The 21,973-nt window shown below is 37.0% G+C and overlaps 1 protein-coding gene across 1 annotated transcript; it reads right to left on the bottom strand.

Moving 5' to 3' along the window:
• Window positions 1-1,719: 1,719 nt before the first annotated feature.
• On the bottom strand, window positions 1,720-7,341 carry mafk (v-maf avian musculoaponeurotic fibrosarcoma oncogene homolog K). The gene is made up of 2 exons (XM_073827652.1): window positions 7,262-7,341; window positions 1,720-5,444 (listed from the first exon to the last, which is right to left on the bottom strand). The coding sequence occupies exons 1-2, from the start codon at window positions 7,304-7,306 to the stop codon at window positions 5,016-5,018; spliced, it is 474 nt and encodes a 157-aa protein (XP_073683753.1). The 5' UTR covers window positions 7,307-7,341; the 3' UTR covers window positions 1,720-5,015.
• Window positions 7,342-21,973: the final 14,632 nt, after the last annotated feature.

The following is a 21,973-nucleotide window of genomic DNA, read 5'->3' as shown; positions in this document are numbered from 1 at the left end:
TTTATATGTCATGGAGTTTCTCTAAGATTTTTATAGGCAAGTGTGTTTTTAAAGAGCATTGGTTATTAAATCAATAAATTCCTATGTGCGTTCATGGTAAATAGCTTTTAAGGACTGACTGAGCACATATTATATACTTTGAAAAATAGATATATTCATATGTAAAATATAGAATAATTTATCCTATTCAGCCCAAAAGGCCACATACAGCATACATAGAATTAAAAACAAAAAGACAGAAAAAGTACCCACTTAGTTTAAAGACCATCTTCACCATCTAACTGTGTTAGGAGGAACGTTTACTGCGCAAATCTGCTTTAAAATAGGGAAAATGTCTAAATCTACAGGCCTCAGTCACAGGATGACCTGTAATGCCTCTGTCGGTACTGACTTAGTTTTTAAATCTAATTAAATCTACACAAGTAACTGGCCAAAAACACTGGCATCCCTGTAAATTTACAGAATTGGTCTGAATTGAGGCTTTACGATCTAGTTACTGAGTGTAGTTTTGTTTAACTCACAATAATAAAATAATAGAAAGCGCACAGATGGGTTATGGCTTTGGTGGCAGCTGAAATGAATAAAGCAAAACAGCAATGCCTCAATAGTCCAAGAAATGAAAGCTCTTGGTGTCATCAGCATTTGATCACAGCATTTTGAAAAAATAGAGAAACATCAAATCACCACCAGATGTCAGTGTAAAGCACAGAAAGAGCTGTTTTGTCAATTTATCTTTAAAAAAAAAAAATAGTAAACTGTGTCACTGTAGACTTTAATTCCATAAAGAAGAAGCGACACGTCGCACTTCCTATCGAGGGAAGTAAATTCTGATAAGTTCTAATGTTACGTAACGTATTAGGTCTTACTTAGAGGAACAAAACAAATTGGCCACATCATGACGAATGGAAAATTCCTGGGTTTTTTCACTCTCTAAAAGGCTTTTGTGGCCTAAAGGGAAAGTGGAGACAACTATTTAAAACTCCACAAGTCCAGAAAGAGAGCTGTGGTCACATTTAAAATGAACTGCACAGGACGCGTTTCACAAACAGAGGTCTTGGTTTGAAATGCTAACGGGAGGACCAAAAACGATGGCAAATAAATGATGAATCCTGAAATTACACGTTCTTGACATATTAAAATATAATCTGAACACTACCATCCACCATAAAACTAATAGTGTGTCGAGTTTATGTATTGACATACGGGAATTGACCCTTCGCAAAGACCCGCCCTCCTTCGTTATCTCAGACAAGCAAAATACATCGCTGAGGAAAGAGGAAACTGACGACGCGTCGAAAGACACGGCAGAGCAGGTTACTTTAGGTATGAAACAAAGTTTTACCTTTGCAAATGTTTCGTTTTTTAAGAAATTCAAACCAAAAAAAACACCGTTTTGTGGCTTTTTAACCGATAATTTCTTCCACTTTACTAAATTGGTTATAGCAACTTAAAATAAACTTAAAATGTTTGTTTCAACCGCGGAAAACGTCAATACACACCGTTTTATATGTTCAAATGTGACCTTGGACTACAAAACCAAAACTTAAGTGGCACAGGTAGATGAAGCAATAGCAAAAATACAGTGTAAGGGTCAAATTTATAGATTTTTTTTTACAAAAAAAATAGAATATTAAGTAAAGATCAAGTTCCATTAAGATATTTTGTAATTAATATATCAAAACTTTTTTTATTAGTAATATGCATTGTTAAGAACTTAATTTGGACAACTTTAAAGGTGATTTTCTCAATATTTAGATTTTTTTTTTTGCAGATAGTATTAGTTGTTTTTTTCAGCAGTTCTATCTCGGCCAAATATTGTCTTATCCTAACAAATCATACGTCAATGGCAGGGTTGCCAGGTTTTCACAACAAAACCCGCCCAATTGCTACTCAAAACTAGTCCAATGGCATTTTTAAAAATCATGTCTGGGGGGTAAAATACACGTTTTTTTGGCGTTTCCCCGGTAGAGTTCGCATTCCAGGGGATAAATATAACGTTATTTGGGTCGTTTCAACCCAAAACCACCCGCGGCAACAGTGTTAAAGTAGCCCAATTCCACAGGGAAACCACGGACTTGGCAACACTGATCAATGAAAAGCTTATTTATTCAAAATTACCCTTATGACTGGTTTTGTCGTCCAGGGTCACAAATTGGTTTGTTTTTCGGACAAAAATGAAAAATTAGGCGTTATGATTGGTCAAATCACCTGTCAGTCAAACTCTTGGCGAAGGGTCAGTGGAGGGACATCTAAAGTAAAATCAGTTAAATAAACCACTGTAATTAAAAAAAGTACAACAATCATACCACTCTGAAGGTATTTCATGTCCTGGATACATATAAACTATGGAAATGATGGGAAACATCAGATTTAGATTATGTTTGGGGATAAAGAGACATAAAACACTTGTGGAGATATAAAAATGCTAAGAGCACAACATGACCCCATGTGAGATATGGGGCAAACAGTGGGCTTCCCAGCAGCACAACGCCCCTCTAAATGCTTCCCGCAGTGGTGGAAGGGCTCACACAAACAGTCATAGCCACTTAGGTAAGAGACAATCCTGATTTCTGCGTTTTCAGATTAGTTTGATCAGATATAGACGGTATGTTAACGTTTTGACTTTTGAACTTGTTTCGGGACGCCAGGATTCTCCTTACCCAAAGTGTCTGTGTCGAAATATTTGCATCTTATATACATTTTAATCAGGGTTACCAACACCGGCAGTGGCACCTTTTGTGACTTAGCAGTAGGAATGCTTTCTGAGCGGACGGAATTGTCTGTACGAAGTCGGGAGCTTAACTTTGACGGTAGTTTTTTATTAAGCTTAAGGCTGTTAACTCAGTTCTGTAATATACAGGTTATAACTGAACTGCATTTTTAAAGTAAAGTTTTGCCAAGACAGCCCCTGTTATCAATATCCAATATGGATTACCTACCATTTTATGGTGTCGTATAGAGACAGGTCAGGAAAAACGGTATATCTTTAAGATAACTGACAACACGTGTGTGCCACTCGGATGTTATCATCAACATGAGGATAATTAACTTTATACTAACTAACCTCTCATAAAACAAATATAACAGTTAAAAAAAAAATTCTAGAAACTCAGTTACTCTGTAATTTCAGTCTTGAATATTCACATACGTCAGTCTGCTTTGCAAGTGCTTCATAGTATTATACTGTAATTCAACAGTTAAAATAAGTGCCGTTTTCCCATTGGGATTCCTATGTTTAAACTGCTGACTAAGAGAGATTTGGCTCATTTCCCATTGGATAATTTGCACGTTTTATCAGTAATCTAACGCTTCAGGATAAGGCCTTGATGTCGATAACATCATTCTCAACTTTGGACTGTGTTGGTCACACCTGATTTTTGACCAGTATCCGAATCGCTGGTCTTTCACAATGACTGGTATCATTTTATGAGCTTATGCCAACATATTTCATGATGCAAGATGACATCATCACATAAACTGTGTCAAAAAACCATTCCTGTTTGTAAAACTCTGACTTTTTGCTCACTAAGGCTACATCTATTTGATCAAAAATACAGTAAAAATATTAATATTGTGGAATATTATTACATTATTTTAATGTACTTTGAAGATCATGTGACACTGCATCACAGGAATAATAGTGTCAAATGATCCTTCAGAAATCATTCTGATATGCCGATTTCCTGCTCAGGAAACATTTCTTACAATTATCAATGTTGAAAACAGGTTTTTTTTTTTTTGTTGTTGTTGAAACCAGGATTTTTAGGATTTGTTTGGTGAATAATGTATTTACTGTTACTTACAGTTGAGGTCAAAAGTTTACACACACCTTGCATAATCTGCAAAATGTTAATTATTTAACTAAAATAAGAGGGATCATACAAAATGCATGTTATTTTGTATTTATTACTGACCTGAATAAGATATTTCCCGTAAGACTTTCAGGTTCAAACGCTCACTGATGCTTCAGGAGGAAAAACAATGCATTAAGAACCGGGGGTGAAAACTTTTGAATTTGAAGATCAGGGTAGATTTAACTTATTTTGTCTTCTGGGGAACGTGCAAGTAGCTTTAGAAGGCCAGTACTAAATGAAAAAAAATATGATATTCAGGAAAAATAAGAAAACTATACACATCTTCATTCTGTTCAAAAGTTTTCACCCCCGGCTCATAATGCACCGTTTCGCCTTCGGAAGCACCAGTGAGTATTTGAACCTTTTGTAATAGTTGCATATGAGTCCCTGAGTTGTCCTCAGTGTGAAAAGATGGATCTCAAAATCATATTGTCATTCTTGGAAGGGGTTCAAATAAACAAAAATGCTGAAGAACCAAAGAATTTGTGGGACCTGAAGGATTTTTCTGAAGAACAGCAGGCAGTTTAACGGTTCAGGACAAACAAGGGACTCATGAACAACTATCTCTAAACAAAAACAAGAAAAGGGGCGTTTTCTTTCGACTTCAACTGTATGATCAATTTAATGTCCTTTAGAATTTTTTTTTTTATGTATTGACCCCAAACTTTTGAACGGTAGTGTATGTTTAAAATATTATTCTGAATAATAATTACGTCCTATAATGATACAATATTCATTTTAGTTTCCGATGCATATGCAATATGTCACGGGCATCATAGCTGTCGAACCAGTGCTGCCATGGCAGGTTAAGTCAAGTACTATCTCACACTTTAAGAAGTGCTCATCTCTGCTAAGTCTCAGCCTGTGGTGAAGTTAAAAGAGCGGTCAACGTGCCCTGCCGGTGCTGGAGGTTATAGCACAGTGCACAGACAATATAGATGTGTATTTGTGTGTATGTGTGTTTTGTGAGTGTGTAAAAGAGAAAGAAATGAAAAAAATAGATGCAGCCTGTTGTAGTCACGCAGATTAAGGCCTCCACCCTCCCCTCAGTCTGACCACTGAGCTTCTTCTCAGTGTGGGTCGAGCAGGCGGCCCGCGGGCCGGTCTAGGTTCAAAGCCGGATTGGACCAGAAGGAGTTGGGCAGGCACTGTCATCCAGCACTACGAGTGTGCCGAAAACGGGGCGGAGCTGGGGCTGTGATTGGTGGACTTGACAATAGTGATGACGCTGGTGGTGGCCACCTTTCCGGAAGGCCCGCGGGTGACAGTCCGGGCGAAGCACTGCAGGGCTTCGTATTTAGCACGAAGCGCGTCCAGCTCCAGTCGCATGCTGGCGTTTTCACGAGCCAGTTTGTCCACTTCTTGCTGCAGCTCTGTTTTCTGCCGTTCGAGCTCCTCCTTCTGCGTGACGCGCTTGATGCGGCAGCTGGCAGCGTAGCCGCGGTTCTTTAACGTGCGTCGACGCTGCTTCAGCCGGACCACATCTTCCTTCGTTAACCCGCGCAGGTGCTGGTTGAGCTCCCGCACCGACATGGCCACCAGCTCGTCATCGCTGAGCGCCGGGGCATTCTCACCCACCTCCTTCTTGACCTGAAGCACACAAATTTATCATTTTATCATCATTTTTCACCTTGCAATTCAGCAAGTTAACAAAAAGTTTTTTAGTCAGATACACTCTTTAAAACAAAAAGGTGCCATAGAAGAACCTTTTTAGTCTAAATGGTTCCATAAAGAACCTTTAAAATCTAAAGAACCTTTCTGTTTCACAAAAAGTTCTTTGTGGTGAAAGAAGGTTCTTCAGATTATAAAAAGTTAAGAAAGAGATGGTTCTTTAAAGAACCTTTGACTGAATGGTTCTTTGTGGAACCAAACATGGTTCTTCTCTGGCATCACTGTGAAGAAAAGAGTGTACTACAGTTCAAAAGTTTACTTACGAATATTAAAGGCATATTAAAGGATCAAAAGTGACACTAAAGGTCACTATACTGTTACAAAAGATTTCTATTTCAAATAAATACTATTCTTTAGAGCTTACTATTAATCAAAGAATTTTTGGGGAAAAAAAGTTTATACAGAAATATTACAGAGCACAATTGTTTTTAACACTGAAAATAATGAGAAATCAGCATATTAAAATTATTTCTGAAGGATCGTGTGACACTAAAGACTGAAGTAATGATGCTGAAAATTTAGCTTTGCAATCACAGGAATAAATTGCATTTTAAAATATATTACAATAGAAAACCATAAAAGTATTAAAAGAGACTTTCAGTAACATGAAAAAACTTTTGAACAGTGGAGTAATTTTCAAAATCTCCCACACAATTATAATAACAATATACACAATTAAAAATAAATATATATTAGATAAAGATCTGTTAGATTTTTACTGTTTTTAAGACTTTTCTGCTCATCAAGGCTGTATTTATCTAATTAAAAACATAGAAAAAAATGTAATATTGTGAAATATTATCGCAGGTTAAAATTGTGGGTTTTCTATTAAAATATACTTTAAAATATATCTTATTCCTGTAATGCAAAACTGAATTTTCAGGCTCATTACTCCAGTATTCAGTGTCACATGATTTTTCAGATATCATTCTAATATACTGATTTATTATCGATGTTGTAGTTTGCTGCCTAATATTTTTGGAACCTGTGACACTTTTTTCAGGATTCTTTGATGAATAAAATGGAAAATGGAACAGCATTTCAAATAGAAATATTTTCTAACAATATACACTACTGTTCAAAGGTTGAGGTCAGTGATTTTTTTCTTTCTTTCTTTGAAATAAATGAATACTTTTATTCAGCAAGGATGTGTTAAATTGATTTAAAAAAAGAAAAGATTTCTATTTTGAATAAATGCTGTTCTTTTTTAACTTTATAGTCATCAACAAATCCTGAAAAGGTACCACAGGTTCCAAAAAAATATTAAGCAGCACAAGAGTTTCCAACATGGATAATAAATTAGAATATTAGAATGATTTATTAAGGATTGTGTGACACTGAAGACTGGAGTAATGGCTGATGAAAATTCAGCTTTGCATCACAGAAATAAATTATATTTTAAAGTATTTTTAAAAATGAAAAAAATTTTTGTATTTTTGATCAAACAAATGAAACTTTGCGCATAAGAGATTTCTTTTAAAAAAAAAATCTTACTGATCCAAAAGTTTTGAACAGCAGTGTATTTACTAGAGATATTAGAAGATTAGAAATTATTAAGATTATGAAAGTGACTAATCAAAAAATATGGTGCAAAATATGTGCAATACATAAGGTGGATGAGATGCAACTTTTCTTACTTCTTAAAGGTTTAGATAAAAAAACATTCCAGATAATAATAGTTTAGATGATAGATACAAATGATGTGGAATCAAATCGATGAATGACAGGGTTCTTACCTTTAAAGCTTTGCCCGCTTTAAAATGAGTCGTCATGCCCTGCATACAAGCAGCTAGTCAGAACCCCTCAAAAATCTGTCTAAAGAAAATAAAAGAAAGGAATAAATATACATTTCATAAAGGTATAAAAGGTAGATTTTACTATCAAGAAATATATTTGTGGTTGCAGAGAACTTCAACATTGTACACTGCATTAAAGCTGCTGAGTTGAAGAAAGTTATCTAGAGCGACCAGCAGAGGTCAGTACAACTCAGCACAATATCAGTGAGACAAGGGTTACCCTGTTTACTTGCTGATCTCGCGTTCTCACGATGTAGCTCACTAGACCGTTACAAGAGCGCAATAATAGAAGCAGGTCAACTCTCGGCATGAGGCTTTGTCTGATCTCTCTGCTTAGCCGTTCATGCGAGGCTATTTTGGCCACTGGGCTATTTTTAAAAGGGCCACTCTGTGCGTTCGAGCTCACGGCCTCGAGACACCCGCCACGACCAAATTAGAAGAAAGAAAAAACGGAAAAAAAAAACGCGTGAGACACGCGTTTTCCATTTCAGGAGCGTCAGAATGCGTGAACTCTGTTCAAGATTGCTGCCATGGAGACTCGCTGCAAATGGGTGTGGGAGTGTTTGCCACGTGACTAGAAAAATGGTAAACAAGCTTCATTCATAAGCTCGCCACACAGGAGGACCACTCTCAAAACTAGCAAAAACTCAAGTAGACCCTCTACAAAATTAGAAAAGCGTTTAAACAACGTAGGGAGTGAATAAACCAAAATAATAAGTAGGGACGATATAAAATGAATAAATAAATACATACATTGAACATTTGTATATCAATGCCTGTAGGATGTCACTTTAGATATCTATCCATCCATCCAATTATCTATCCATCTCTATCCATCCATCCATCCATCCATCTCTATTATCCATTCATCATCTATCGATCCATCCATCTATCTATCCATCTCTATCTATCCATTCATCCATCCATCGTTTATCTATCTGTCTGTCTGTCTATCCATCTATCTATCCATCATCCTTTATCTATCTATTCATCCATCCATCCATCCATCCTTTATCTATCTGTCTGTCTATCCATCTATCATCCATCCTTTATCTATTCATCCATCCATCCATCCATCCTTTATCTATCTGTCTATCCATCTATCTATCCATCCATCCTTTATCTACCTGTCTATCCATCTATCTATCCATCCATCCTTTATCTATCTGTCTGTCTATCTGTCTATCCATCTATCATCCATCCTTTACTATTCATCCATCCATCCATCCTTTATCTATTTGTCTATCCATCTATCTATCCATCCATCCTTTATCTATCTGTCTGTCTATCCATCTGTCTATCATCCATCCTTTACCTATCTGTCTGTCTGTCTATCCATCTATCTATCATCCATTCTTTATCTATCTATCCATCCATCTAGATCTAATATCTATCCAACCATCCATCCTTTATCTATCTGTCTGTCTGTTTATCTATCTGTCTATCCATCTCTATCCATTCATCCATCCATCCTTTATCTATCTGTCTGTCTATATTTCATCCATATATCTGTCATCTATATATTTATCAATCTATTCATCCATCCTTTATCCACCCATATTATCCATCTATCCATCCATCTATCTATCCATCCATCCATCCATCCATCTATCTATCTATCCTTTATCCACCCATATTATCCATCTATCCTTTATCTATCCATCTAGATCTTATATCTATCTATTCATCCATCCATCCTTTATCTATGTCTGTCTGTCTGTTTATCCACCTGTCTGTCTATCTATCCATCCATCCATCCATCCATCAATCCATCTTTCTCTTTTATAATGAAATATAAAGAAAGGGCAACTAAGATCTATCAATCTATTCATCCATCATCCATGCTTTATCCACCCATATTATCCATCTATCATTGATCTATCTATCCATCTAGATCTAATATCTATCTATTCATCCATCCATCCTTTATCTATGTCTGTCTGTCTGTCTATCTGTCTGTTTATCCACCTGTCTGTCTGTCTATATATCTATCTATCCATCCATCCATCCTTCTCTTTTATAATGAAATATAAAGAAAGGGCAACTAACACATTGAATTAAATATGAAATGTTTTAGGTAGAAAGACTGTAGTAGTATTTTCTTGTAAAACATACTCCAATAATCTTTCATTTATTTTAATTATAATGTTTTAGAACATTTTTACAGTGGATCTGTCCATCTAGCTAGCAATCAATCTAGCTAACAATCTATTGATCTGTCTGTCCATCTATTGATTTGTCTGCCTGTCTATCCATTTCATGATCTTTCTGAATGTCGTTCCATCCATCTATCCCTTTCTGCCTGTTTGTTTCTGTCTATTGTCATCGTATGTGTCTATCGTATCGTTTGTATCTATCAAATTATCATGACTCCTTTTTAAATCTAAAAAGTGGTATAGACCACACATGGAAACCTGTTTGAATGTAATGTCGCGTTTTAATTAAGTCAAGTCTGTCCTTTGCTGTTCAGTAAATGGAACATTCCAGGGGGCTGTCAGTCACATGGGAATAGTTTCCCTTATACAGTCACTGTTATATTTGTGCTTTTAGACAATGTTCTTTATCAGGTTTAGAACTGCGGCTGAAAGACTGGATCCTGTTACACTAGGCTTTCCTGGCTCGTTTCATGTCCTTATTTAACTGTGCTTGTTATATTTAGCTCAGCATGCTGACACAAAACTCCAGTTGCCAGTGACACAATTTTCAACTGGAAATATTATAAGCAACTCATTAAGAAATGAAGTACTTGTGGAATCGTACCTTTTCACCTGCAGCTATTTCACAATTTGAGCATACATTTAAAACATACATTCCATTCAGAACACATTTCTTTGGAGCACAGATAGCCCATGTTCCAATTTCTGCAGTCTATTTCTCCGGTCCAGTCATCTGGCCTTTCAACCCTCTGCATACCTCAACCATTTTAAGTGACTGCTTTGTCTTGGTGAGAATTCTTTAGTATTGGTTACATTAAGTGTCTCTGACCAGTGAGTAGATTTACCGCCTTTGGCATGTTTGGTAAATTCTGAGTCATTCTTTTGATTCGGTCTTAGTAAGCCACACCGGACGTGCATCAGTTGCTGGTTTAAATGTTTCAGTTATGACGGGACAAAAGAGTATAGATTGGGTATGAACTGAGCAGTTGAAACCAAATACCACCATGAAAAAAAAAGAAAAGAAAATCACTTAAGGCTTGATTCATACCATCTGGCCCTTGATGTGAGGGCTACATTAAGGGCCCCTCAACTCATTTGGCTACAATCAAACTGGCAACCAGAAAACTATGCAGTATTGCTTTATATTAAGTGAAATTGCAATGGCACTCTTTGAAATAATTAATTGAATCATAATTAACTGAATATCAAATCTGCACTGGGCCATGCATAATCATCCAAAACTGCACAACAAACAAGCTCTGATAAGAAGAGTTTTCCTAGACAGCAAGTTGGCTCAGCATGGTTGATTTTAAAATGGCTGTGACAGGGAACACCCTGCTTTTCTTTCCAATGAGGACCATGGAATCACATTTAAAAAAAAAAAAAAATGCTTCCCTCTCTATTCATGGGGCCTCCAGGCTTTCAGGTCTTTCTCACACACACACTTCCTTGAAATTCCTCCAGCACATGGTCCCCCTTTCCATTTGTGCTGAGAACTGGGGTGAACTGACAGGGGGCCCCTCTTTCCTGCTCAGCCCTCACAGAGAGGAAAAGCCCAAATGTCCCAAGGCCACGGCCAGGGTTTCATAGTTTCCTGGACATAAATTATAGGACTGAACGCCGCCTTTGATGCTGAACATTTGATAGCTCATATGAACACTAGTCTTCTTATCATGGATTCTAAGACCAGGAAACATATGAAATATATGAAATCATGTTACAGCACAAGGCGCTGTGAAGGAAGCCACAAAGAGTGTGTAAAGTGTGGATAACTGAGAGACATTCCACACACACACACTGACATTGAGCAGGGGCCCCACTTTCCATTCAGAGAACTGCATACTTAATACTGTGCATAATGATCTTACTACATGACTACAATCATCTAAATATAACCAGATTCACTCCATGTTATATTTAGTGTCAATTGTTATAGTGTACTATTAGAAACAACACTTTACAGTCATTGAGTTGTGTATAGACTCTGCAGGGGAGGCAGTGCCTCCTCAAAATATTGGATGAGAAAAAACTTAGTACAAAAATAAAACAACACCAGCATTACAAAATATAACATTGAAGGGATAGTTCACCCAAAAAATAAAAATTTGATGTTTATCTGCTTACCCCCAGGGCATCCAAGATGTAGGTGACTTTGTTTCTTCAGTAGAACACGAACAACGATTTTTAACTCAAACCGTTGCAGTCTGTCAAGTCATATAAGGGCTGTCAATGGGACCCACGGATTTGAGAGTCAAAAAAAACATACACAGACTAAACCAAATTAAACCCTGCAGCTTGTAATGATACATTGAGGTCTTAAAGGGAAACTTTCGGCAAAATGCAATCTGGGGTATTTTTTGGATTGTAAACGAGTCAAACTTTCATCTAAAAGCATAATTACGATGAAAGAGCCACTTTTAAGATTGACCGTGATTTCGTTTTCTGGTCAAATGGCCGGTGAATGGGAGTGCTAGGGGCACTACTTTGAAAGTCGAAGTATCGCCTAGGTCTCTACACATGAACTCGAGCATTGAGAACATTGTGTACACAGAGTTTACTAAAAAGAAAGGTTTTGAACAACTCACTTACACTGTTTGGGTTTCCGCTCGCAGCCATCTTGCCAGTCAAGAAGTGTCGATCTCCGAATGTGACGTAATAGTGAGGAGAGTAAAGATGGATAGCTCCTAAAGCATATTTCCATATAAATGCACGGCTAATTCGTGGTTTTGTCGCAAGTGAAAAACAAAATTAACCTTCTAGTTGTAAAAAGAGCCTCATATATGAAGCATTCGGAGATCGACACTTCTTGACTGGCAAGACGGCTGCGAGCGGAAACCCAAACAGTGTAAGTGAGTTGTTCAAAACCTTTCTTTTTAATGCTCGAGTTCATGTGTAGAGACCCAGGCGATACTTCGGAGCAAAGTGTCATGGTGTGTCGAGCCTTCTTAGTGTTGTAAAAATATAGATTTTGATGCGCTCAAAGTAGTGCCCCTAGCACTCCCATTCACCGGCCATTTGACCAGAAAACGAAATCGCGGTCAATCTTAAAAGTGGCTCTTTCGTCGTAATTATGCTTTTAGATGAAGGTTTGACTCGTTTACAATCCAAAAAACACCCCAGATTGCATTTTGGCGAAAGTTTCCCTTTAACACACGAAACAATAAGTCTGTGCAAGAAACTGAACAGTATTTATATCATTTTTTACCTTAGATCCACCTCAATATCCAACTGTCCTGTCAAAATGGTAATTACTTGTGCGTATCCTAAAAGTTGCAACCTATTAAAAACTTTTTTCACCAACTCCCAACTTTTGATTCTGATTGACTGAAGTTATGGTTGTTTGCTCTTCGTCACGCTGGCTGTTGTGAACATGCTCAGGATAGTTGGACGTTGCAGTGGATCAGAAGTAAAACAAATTATATGAATTATGTTCAGCTTCTTGCACAGACCGATTGTTTCATGTGTTACGACCTTAATATATCGTCACAAGCCGCAGGGTTTAATTTGGTTTTGTCTGCGTATGTTTTTTTGACTCTTAAAGCTGTGGGTCCCATTGACTGCCATTATATGACTGACAGACTGCAACGGTTTGAGTTAACGGTTGAGTTGTTTGTGTTCTACTGAAGAAATAAAGTCACCTACATCTTGGATGCCCTGAGGGTAAGCAGATAAACATCAAATTTTCATTTGTGGGTGAACAATCCCTTTAAAAAGTGTATAAAAAATAATTTTTTCTAAAGAAACATTGTCCAACAGCAACACCTGCAGGTAAAGTTACAGTGGGAGCCCATGATCTGTGAGAGTTTTTAATGAGTAATCAACTTGGTCAAATTTTAAGTAAATTTCCGTGTCTGTGACCAATATTTACCTAGCTTTACCTAAACTGATAATCTGTAAAATTCAGAAATAGTTAAAAGTTAACTATTAAAAACAATAGCTGAACATAAGTTCACAAATCAAATATATTGTTACTGCCTTCAGTTATTATTTTGAAATAAATGTAAAATGCTTAAAAACACTAACTTGATAAGATTGATGCTTGGCTTTAATGTTTATTTAACCAAGAATATGTGATCAGGACATGGATTTACATTTGATTAAAAAAAAGAAAAATACTTTAAGGACTTTGCCTCCTCATTACAAAACACAACTGCTATGTGTGTTAATGTTTATAATCATTAAAATGTAATATTCATTATAAAATAATTTATTGTTTCACTTAATAATGTACATAAATCACAATATATTTAATGTATAATGTAGATTAAACATTTTACAGTATTTAAATATTTAGTACTCATCGCTAAACTGTAAGCTTTAACAATAATCAAAACCTTTCATCAAAGTTGTCCTAAAACCAAATCAATACTCGTTCTTCTCTTAGGACAACTTTTAGGACAAGTTTTTGGATCCACTTCAAATGTTTACTACAGTGAACAAAACTAAATAAAACAAACCAACACGTAAACGTAAACCACTTGGAGAGAAAAAAACTTTATATTAGTACCTTTAAGTACTAATGTCACTCTTAAGCAATACTAATATGAATCATTTAGTGTTAAATAATGCAGAAAGATCTTTTTTGTGTAATATCCCAGCAGCAAGCCTCCAAGAGTGCACTATAATTGTGTAAAACAAGTGTGTTCATGTTGCTTATGGCTAAATTTCACTACTTAATACTTGTTAGAGCAAGTTTACATTATTTCTGCAAGCACAGCATTGTGGTTAAGAGGACTGTATTGTAAAAGTTGCTTGTTTATGCATCACTGTGGTAAAGCTAGGATTACATCATCCGACGGACATAAGGGACAGAACTGGAAGCCCCAATATCCACATCCTTTTCAGAGTCAACAATAACAAACATGCAGACCGATTACAGTAGTGAAGCTACCTTATTATTTCACATCAACCCTATACTGGTTTATCGAATTAATACAGCTTTGCTTACACAACAGCATGCCTGATTTGCGTTGCTGTTATATGTGGGCGCATGCAGAACTGAAACTATTCAGTAATCACAAGGTGAAGCTGTTCAGACATGTCACTGGCATCATGTGGACAACAACATTTCTGTCACACGTCAAGGGTCAGCCTCTATTGTACATTAGTGTTAACTCATGATTTGGCGGCCCGAGTTACAATGGAAAGGATTGCCTGCGTCAAGGTGCTCCGCCAAACATCGCAATCTTTTTCCACGAACTACAAACCATGATGTAAACTACTTCGGCGTCACATAACTTACGTTTCAAGTAATTACTACGTGACATCTGATCCCAATAAACCAAACGAGGCGGATTATTACTGACTAAACCTCTGGCCCGCACGGATAACGTCTGCTAAAGCATTGCATGCTTTGGCCGATACAGGGATGACGTTCTTTCTAGGCTCCCTGAGCAATATGGCTATGTAACTGCATATTTGAGTCTTGAGATTGTGAACTTTCTCAGAAACGGCCCACAAAGGACCTCCCCTTTTATGGAATTTGACGCCAGCCTTGCCATGTTAACACATGTGAGATTCTCTTGTTTTGACCACTTATGAAAGGTAGAGATTTGAGACGAGGCCTTGGGCAAAGCCAAACACCCACTTCAAAGCAGTGTGTGCTTGTGTTCCCATGATAAACGGAGGCCTGGCTCGTCTTCGCTGTTTGTTTGTCCTCTTTTGCTCCACTAGTTACAGATACGCCGCTCCGCTTGGCGGCCAGCTGCTACAGGGCTTTGCTCTGTTTTTCGCAGGGAGGTGGAGAGCTCTGTCTCCTTTGGTCCCGGCCCACTCTTTTCCACAGCGGCGCATTCGCAGGGATATTATGTAAAGGAAATGGAGAGCATAGCGGAGCCGTGAGTCATGCTGTTTACTGGTAAGAGCGAGGACGATCGGCAGGGAATCACACCCTCCCGAACTGACGTTTCCTGGAAAATCCTGTTGTTTCGCAGGGGCGGAAGGAAAAGTACGTGGAACCTTGGGAACGGTTGGCGGGGCCGGCGGAACTTTCTGCGGATTGGGAGGAGAGGTAGCGAGAGCAAAGCTCCTTTCCAACCGGGGACACAGGGATTCAAAGGAATGTCAAGTATGCGCTAACCAAAGACAAGCCTGCCCAGTATGTACAACGGGGAAGCAAGTGCAACGTGGTTAATAAGTGAAGAACAACAAGCGCCGTTCCTCACTGGAAAACCATGACATGACCAGCTTTGTTTTAACCGTATTTGACGTAACATCAGTCCTCCACCCTCGTGCCATTAAACGTCTTAACTAATGGTCTTCAGCAAACAGGACAAGCTGGGGGATTGCGCAATGCGGCATCAACACATCATCAACTTATAAACATCCAGTTACTCAAGCTCTTGAGAAATAAGTACCAGACAGCTCTTCCACAGACCTGACCACAGTGTGGTGAGGTCAGTCCTGTCCGATCCAGAAACTGGAAAAGGGCAACAAGAAAAGGGCAGGGTGTTGCTTTGTGGTCTAGACGCCCCATAGGCCAATAAAGGCTGATTCTGTAAAACATGGATCAATAACATAACCCTATTTTTTTCTTTTGTCTAGATTTGTTCGTTTATTCAACAGTACATTACACATGTTGTAGCCTTGTGGGCAGCCACTGTTTCCTGTTTCTACTCTGTCTTATGCATACAGCTTTACAAGAAACATTAAAAGGCAATTCATACATACCAATTTCTGAATTTCTAATCGATATTTTGGGTGGCAAAAAGCCTGATGAAAAATACCAGGTTGGCCTTATAAAAATGTTGAAATGATTGATTTCTAATTAAATTTCTAGTGTTTAGAAAAAGAAAACTGGAAGTGATCTTATAAAGAGGACCCCTCATGACTCTATCACGAGGTCAACGAGTCTTTTAAAATGTCAGAAAACTTGACCTTTTCATGACACGCCAACACTATTTTAGGTTAAAAAAAAAAGTCATGTGATACAAACACCCCCAAAACTTAATGACATTTATGAATTATATTATTTTACTTTTTAAACATTACAAATACTAAATTAATAAAAAGGTGTTTACATATAGTCCACAAGAGAAATTTTTAAAAATGACCCCGTTTAAAAGTTTACATACACTTGATTCTTAATACTGGGTTGTTATCTAAATGATCCACAGCTGTGTTTTTGTTTAGTGATAGTAGTTCATAAGTGCCTTGTTTGTCCTGAACAGTTAAACTGCCCGTTGTTCTTCAGAAAAGTCCTTCAGGTCCTACAGATTGATTAAACCCCTTCCAACAATGACTAATGACTAATGACAATTACAGAAGGTTTAAACGCTCACTGACGCTCCAGAAGAAAAAAATAAGCATTGGCAAGAGCCAGGGGTGTAAACTTTTTTTTGCCTAAATATCTTTTTTTTTTTTTCATTTAGTACTGCCCTTCACAGGCTAGAGAAGATAAAAGTTACATTTACCCTGATCTTCAAATTCAAAACTTTTTCACCCCCCAGCTCTAAATGCATAGTTTTTTCCAAACTAAACGTGATTAATCCCACCTAACATTAAATATACTTTTATATTGCAATAATTTCACATTCAATCATGTTGTTTGATCAAGCAACATAGACAGTATATTTTTAATATTTGTTAAATATTTTTTATGACTGAAGGTATCAATGATACCAATATTACTGATGTCGATGTACTGATACTGATAGCCATTCAACATTACAGAATAATTGAGAGCTATCAATTCTAACATTTATTAAAAAAATAACTTCTGACTAAGCGAACTTAAAACAATCTTCACATAAACTCAATATTAACCTGTGTCCTTCAGCATTTAGGAAATACAGAAATTGAATAAAGTTATCAAACGCTAAATACTAAATAAAATATAGATGAATCCTTAAAGCTACAAAAGTTATTGATTCCCTTCTTTTCTTTTGTTCTTTGATTAACAGACATCACAGCATCTGGGTTTTTTTTGTTTTTTTTTGCTATTACTCTAAGAGCTTCCACGCTGAACGTGATGAGATCAGACATGCATGCTTATAGTTTAATTCGCACTTAAATACGCATTTGTGCGTGCAATTGAAGCATGCATGCTATGAGCACAGTATAACGGCTGACAGGAGAAGTAAATTTGTTTAAAATTAAATTAGTTTAATCATTAAAATGAAACCAACATTTCTAAAAACATGGCCCACATTACATATTTCCCAATTCTGGTAATGGCCAGATCAAACACAGGCTCATTATTTAACTGAAATTTGTTACCCTGGACCACAAAACCAGTCATAAGTAGCATCCGTGTATTTGCAGCAATAGCCAAAAATACATTCAATGGGTCAAGATTATCAAACTTTCTTTTATGCCAAAGATCATTAGGATATTAAGTAAAGATCATGTTCCATGAATATATTTTGTAAATTTCCTACTGTAAATATATCAAAACTTAATTTTTGATTAGTAATATGCATTGCTAAGAGCTTCATTTAGACAACTTTAAAGGATGATTTTTTTGCACCCTCATATAACAGATTTTCAAATAGTTGTATCTCTGCCAAGTTTTTTTTTTTTTCATTCAGCTTTCAGAAGATGTATAAATCTCAATTTCAAAAATGACCCTTATGACTGGTTTTGTGGTCCAGGATCACATATTTCAAGTGACAACACCGTGACTTTGCATTTTGTTGTAGAGACTCATTCAAACATTAAAACTTTGATTCATGATGACTGGTGATAATATGTTGCAGCCTAAGTCAAGACATGGCGCTCGGAGTGAAAGCGATGGGTGCGCTTGACGTGAGAATAGGGTTTGGAGTTCCCCTGTGTTTCATTTTGAGTCATTAACTCACCAACTACCGCTGTCTCATTCACTTTCAAAACCCACTGTCCTAACCACAAAGAGTACTGTAAGAGTTCCTGTTCTCCAAATGCACCATCTAAACCACAGGATTTATTTCTCCAGCGATTCAGGACCAAGCTATCTTTAGAGGTGAGAGATACTCAATGCTACGACAATAATCGTGAACTAAAATTGACATCATGTGATTAACATAATACTGTTTACTCATAGAGCATCGCTTGGTGACAAGACACGAGCGCCTGCCCCCTTCTAGTGATCCCACGTGTGTGTCTCATGACAGTGCAGTGTGTGCAGTTCACTTCCCCTGGGTTTCTAAATGCAGCGAGTAGACAACGTACAAGATGTGGGAGGCCATCACCACAGATACCTCAGCAACTCTGAGTCAGACTACCTCTCAGACGAGGTCACACCACCCCGCATACAGTATGAATAAAGAGACATGACAAGGTTGCCCTCCTCCATGGTTTTCCATATCGATCAAGATGGGACAAAGGTCACGCCAGAACCCAATATTTGCTCTGTGCCATCTTCCACAACCAATGGAAACACAAACGTAATCTGACCCCAGCGACTGTTTCAGTGCAATGACAGCCACTCAATACAGTTTCCCTGCTTTGCTCTTAGGACTCTTCCTGGGCAATGACTGGTGCTGATCTAGCAGCCTCAACAACTGATCTTCTGCTGACTCTGGAAAAGCAAAGCCAAACTATCAGATTGGAACACAGCAACCGCTCGCAAGTGAATGGTGGCCTTTTTATACTCTCCAGGGTGTGAAATCAACACCCGTCACCGGCCAAATGCGGATACTGTTTAACACAGCGGTGGATATTTTCCAGTATCTACCAGTTGCCGAGGCGGCCGACGTATAGAACGTCTCTAAACGCTGTTACATAAAAAAACAACACCGCACGCATTCCATTTTATTTTGAGCAACAGATGACCGGCATGCTTTCAATGTGCATGCCTGATTTGCTGTTGGTCATGCATGCTGTAGTGTACGAGGGCTTTCCATACACCACACATGAATTTCCATACCATACAACTGAAAGATTTTGCGAGAGGTGCTTTTTGATAAAATAAAATAAAAACTAATGAAATAAAAATCTAAAATCTGAGAGTGCAAATAAATCTAAATATTGAGAAAATCGCCTTTAAAGGTGTCCAAATGAAGTCCTTAGCCATGCATATTCCTATTAAAAAAATAAGTTTTGATATATTTACAGTAGGAAATGTACAAAATATCTTCATGGAACATGATCTTTACCTAATATCCTAATGATTTTTGGCATAAAAGAAAAATTGATCATTTTGACCCATACAATGTGTTTTTGGCTATTTCTACAAACAAATTTCCATACCATACAACTGAAAGATTTTGCGAGAGGTGCTTTTTGATTCACTTTAAATTAAAAAAAGAAAGCCTCACAGATTTATAATCCTCCATATTAGAGCACAACAAATTAATAACCCTAACTTACTTAGTAACTACTAGCCACCTTATTTTTGCCGTAAGAGCGGGCAAAGCCATTTGCAAATTTTATGGGTTTTGTTTCCGGTTTCATCTACATCCAGCTATTTTTAGCTGTATAAAACAGCTAGTTTTGTGGCTTGATATTGCAAATTGGAGTGTCCTACCGTCTTATTTTAATGTATTATCTATATTATGAACGCTAGTTTCTAGTGCAAACAGTTTTACCTATACTTCACGTTTTTATTCTTCTTGTTATTTCCATATAGAGGCTAATGAACTGGAAGTCTCATCCATAGGCTTACTTCTGCGTTGAAGAATTAGGTGGACAAGTATGTCCAGTTTGTACACTTACACTATCATCATGCCACAATATATAAACCATATCTGACCCTGGACCACAAAAAGAGTCATAAGGTTGTTGTTTTTTTAATTGAGGTTTATACATCATCTAAAAGCTGAATAAATAAGCTTTCCATTGATGTATGGATATTTGTTAAGATGGGACAATATTTGGCTGAGATACAACTATTCTAAAATCTGAGGGTGCAAAAAATCACTTTTAAAGGTGTCCAAATGAAGTCCTTAGCAATGTATATTACTATTCAAAAATTAAGTTTTGATATATTTACGGTAAGAAATTTACAAAATATTTTCATGTAACATGATCTTTACCTAATATCCTAATGATTTTTGGCATAAAAGAAAATTTGATCATTTTGACCCATACAATGTGTTTTTGGCTATTTCTACAAATATACCCGTGCTACTCCAGTGTCAAGGGACATATATATATATAACAAATATCAACTGCTTGATTGTTTGTATAATCAATTATGGATAATTGGGTAGCCTATTAACATTATGAAACATTTTGTAAAGCTGTTATGAATCAATGTGTAGTATGAAAAGCACTGTAAATTAATTGACTTGACTTGTTTCACTTCTATCAATGTACATTCAAAGCTTTCGAAATTGACGAAACATTTCGTAATTCCAAATATTTGTGGCTGTACAAAGTTCTAGAGAAAGCTAAAGCAACGCAACACCTTTGGGGTTAAAGGTGAGTTACAAAAACCCTAACTAAAGTGGAATAACCTGAATATATTGTTAGTCTTTGCATATTAAATATCAAACATACAGTTATTTTACTTATTCAATAATCCACTGTGACTAATAGGCAAAAAAAAAAAAAAGTTAATTTCCCATCCTGGCTGCCCTTAAACTGTCATGTTACACACCAAATTGTACTCTGTGTTTAAGCACAGGACATGCATTCTTCTAATTACTAAGAATGGACTTGACTTTAATGTGGTTTTATCCGATTAAATTGATTCAGAACTGCTATTTTATCATCCATTGTGGAAATGAATCACATTATCCAGTTATGACTCATTTTTCCTGTGAGGGCGTTGCTCTAGTGCTAACCTGCCAGAATAGAGTGGACACAATCATTCTTAAACAATGTGTTCATAGATATTTCCGATCACCTACACATCGTAAACTAATATACATTCCATTCCATACGTGCTCTGCATACAAAATTGTGAGAATATTTAATCACCGGCTTGTTATTAGGTGCTATAAAGTGTCCTAGGCTTTATTAGACAAGTTGAAAGTGACACATGCTGCTTTATATGATGGTTTATATTTTGAACTAGCACTTGTTCTTGCACCGCGCAACGAAAAAAACGCCTTTTTATACAAGTACACTGCATTCTTTAAGCTTAAAAATCACATTCATCACACAGTGCGCGTTCCCGCCGCCGCGCACTGAGAATTTGACATAACGTCACTCTATTCTTGAACCCTCGTGTTGATTAAAGAGCAAGAGAAAACTGAATCTTTCCGCGCGTTTCGGATGACTCGGTATCGTTACAACAGTCGTTCCATCGCTTTAAAACTTCCAATAGCGCTCGCCATACAAATATGCCCTTTGTCCCAGAATTCCTAAATGCCCACCACGTGTTATTTCCTTGTGTCGTAATATTAATTCTTTTGAAACATGCCCGCTCTCGAAAGCGGTAAAAAGTTGGAAGAGTATCGCCAAATTGCTTGCAAAGTTACAAGACGCAGTTGTTTACATGGTTAAAATGCACCAAAGTGCCTACCGTAGACGTACGTTTTGCTTTTAAAACGTAAGTAAAACAAATTTACAATTTACGCAACATTAAAGAGTGTCAGTAAAAGTTGTATTTTTTATAAAGGTGGTCGTTTAC

Source organism: Garra rufa, chromosome 1 (genome assembly GCF_049309525.1).
Source record: "Garra rufa chromosome 1, GarRuf1.0, whole genome shotgun sequence".
Classification (NCBI taxonomy): Eukaryota; Metazoa; Chordata; class Actinopteri; order Cypriniformes; family Cyprinidae; genus Garra; species Garra rufa.
Note: the sequence above shows the minus strand (reverse complement) of the source record. Positions and strands in the feature narration are given on the sequence as shown.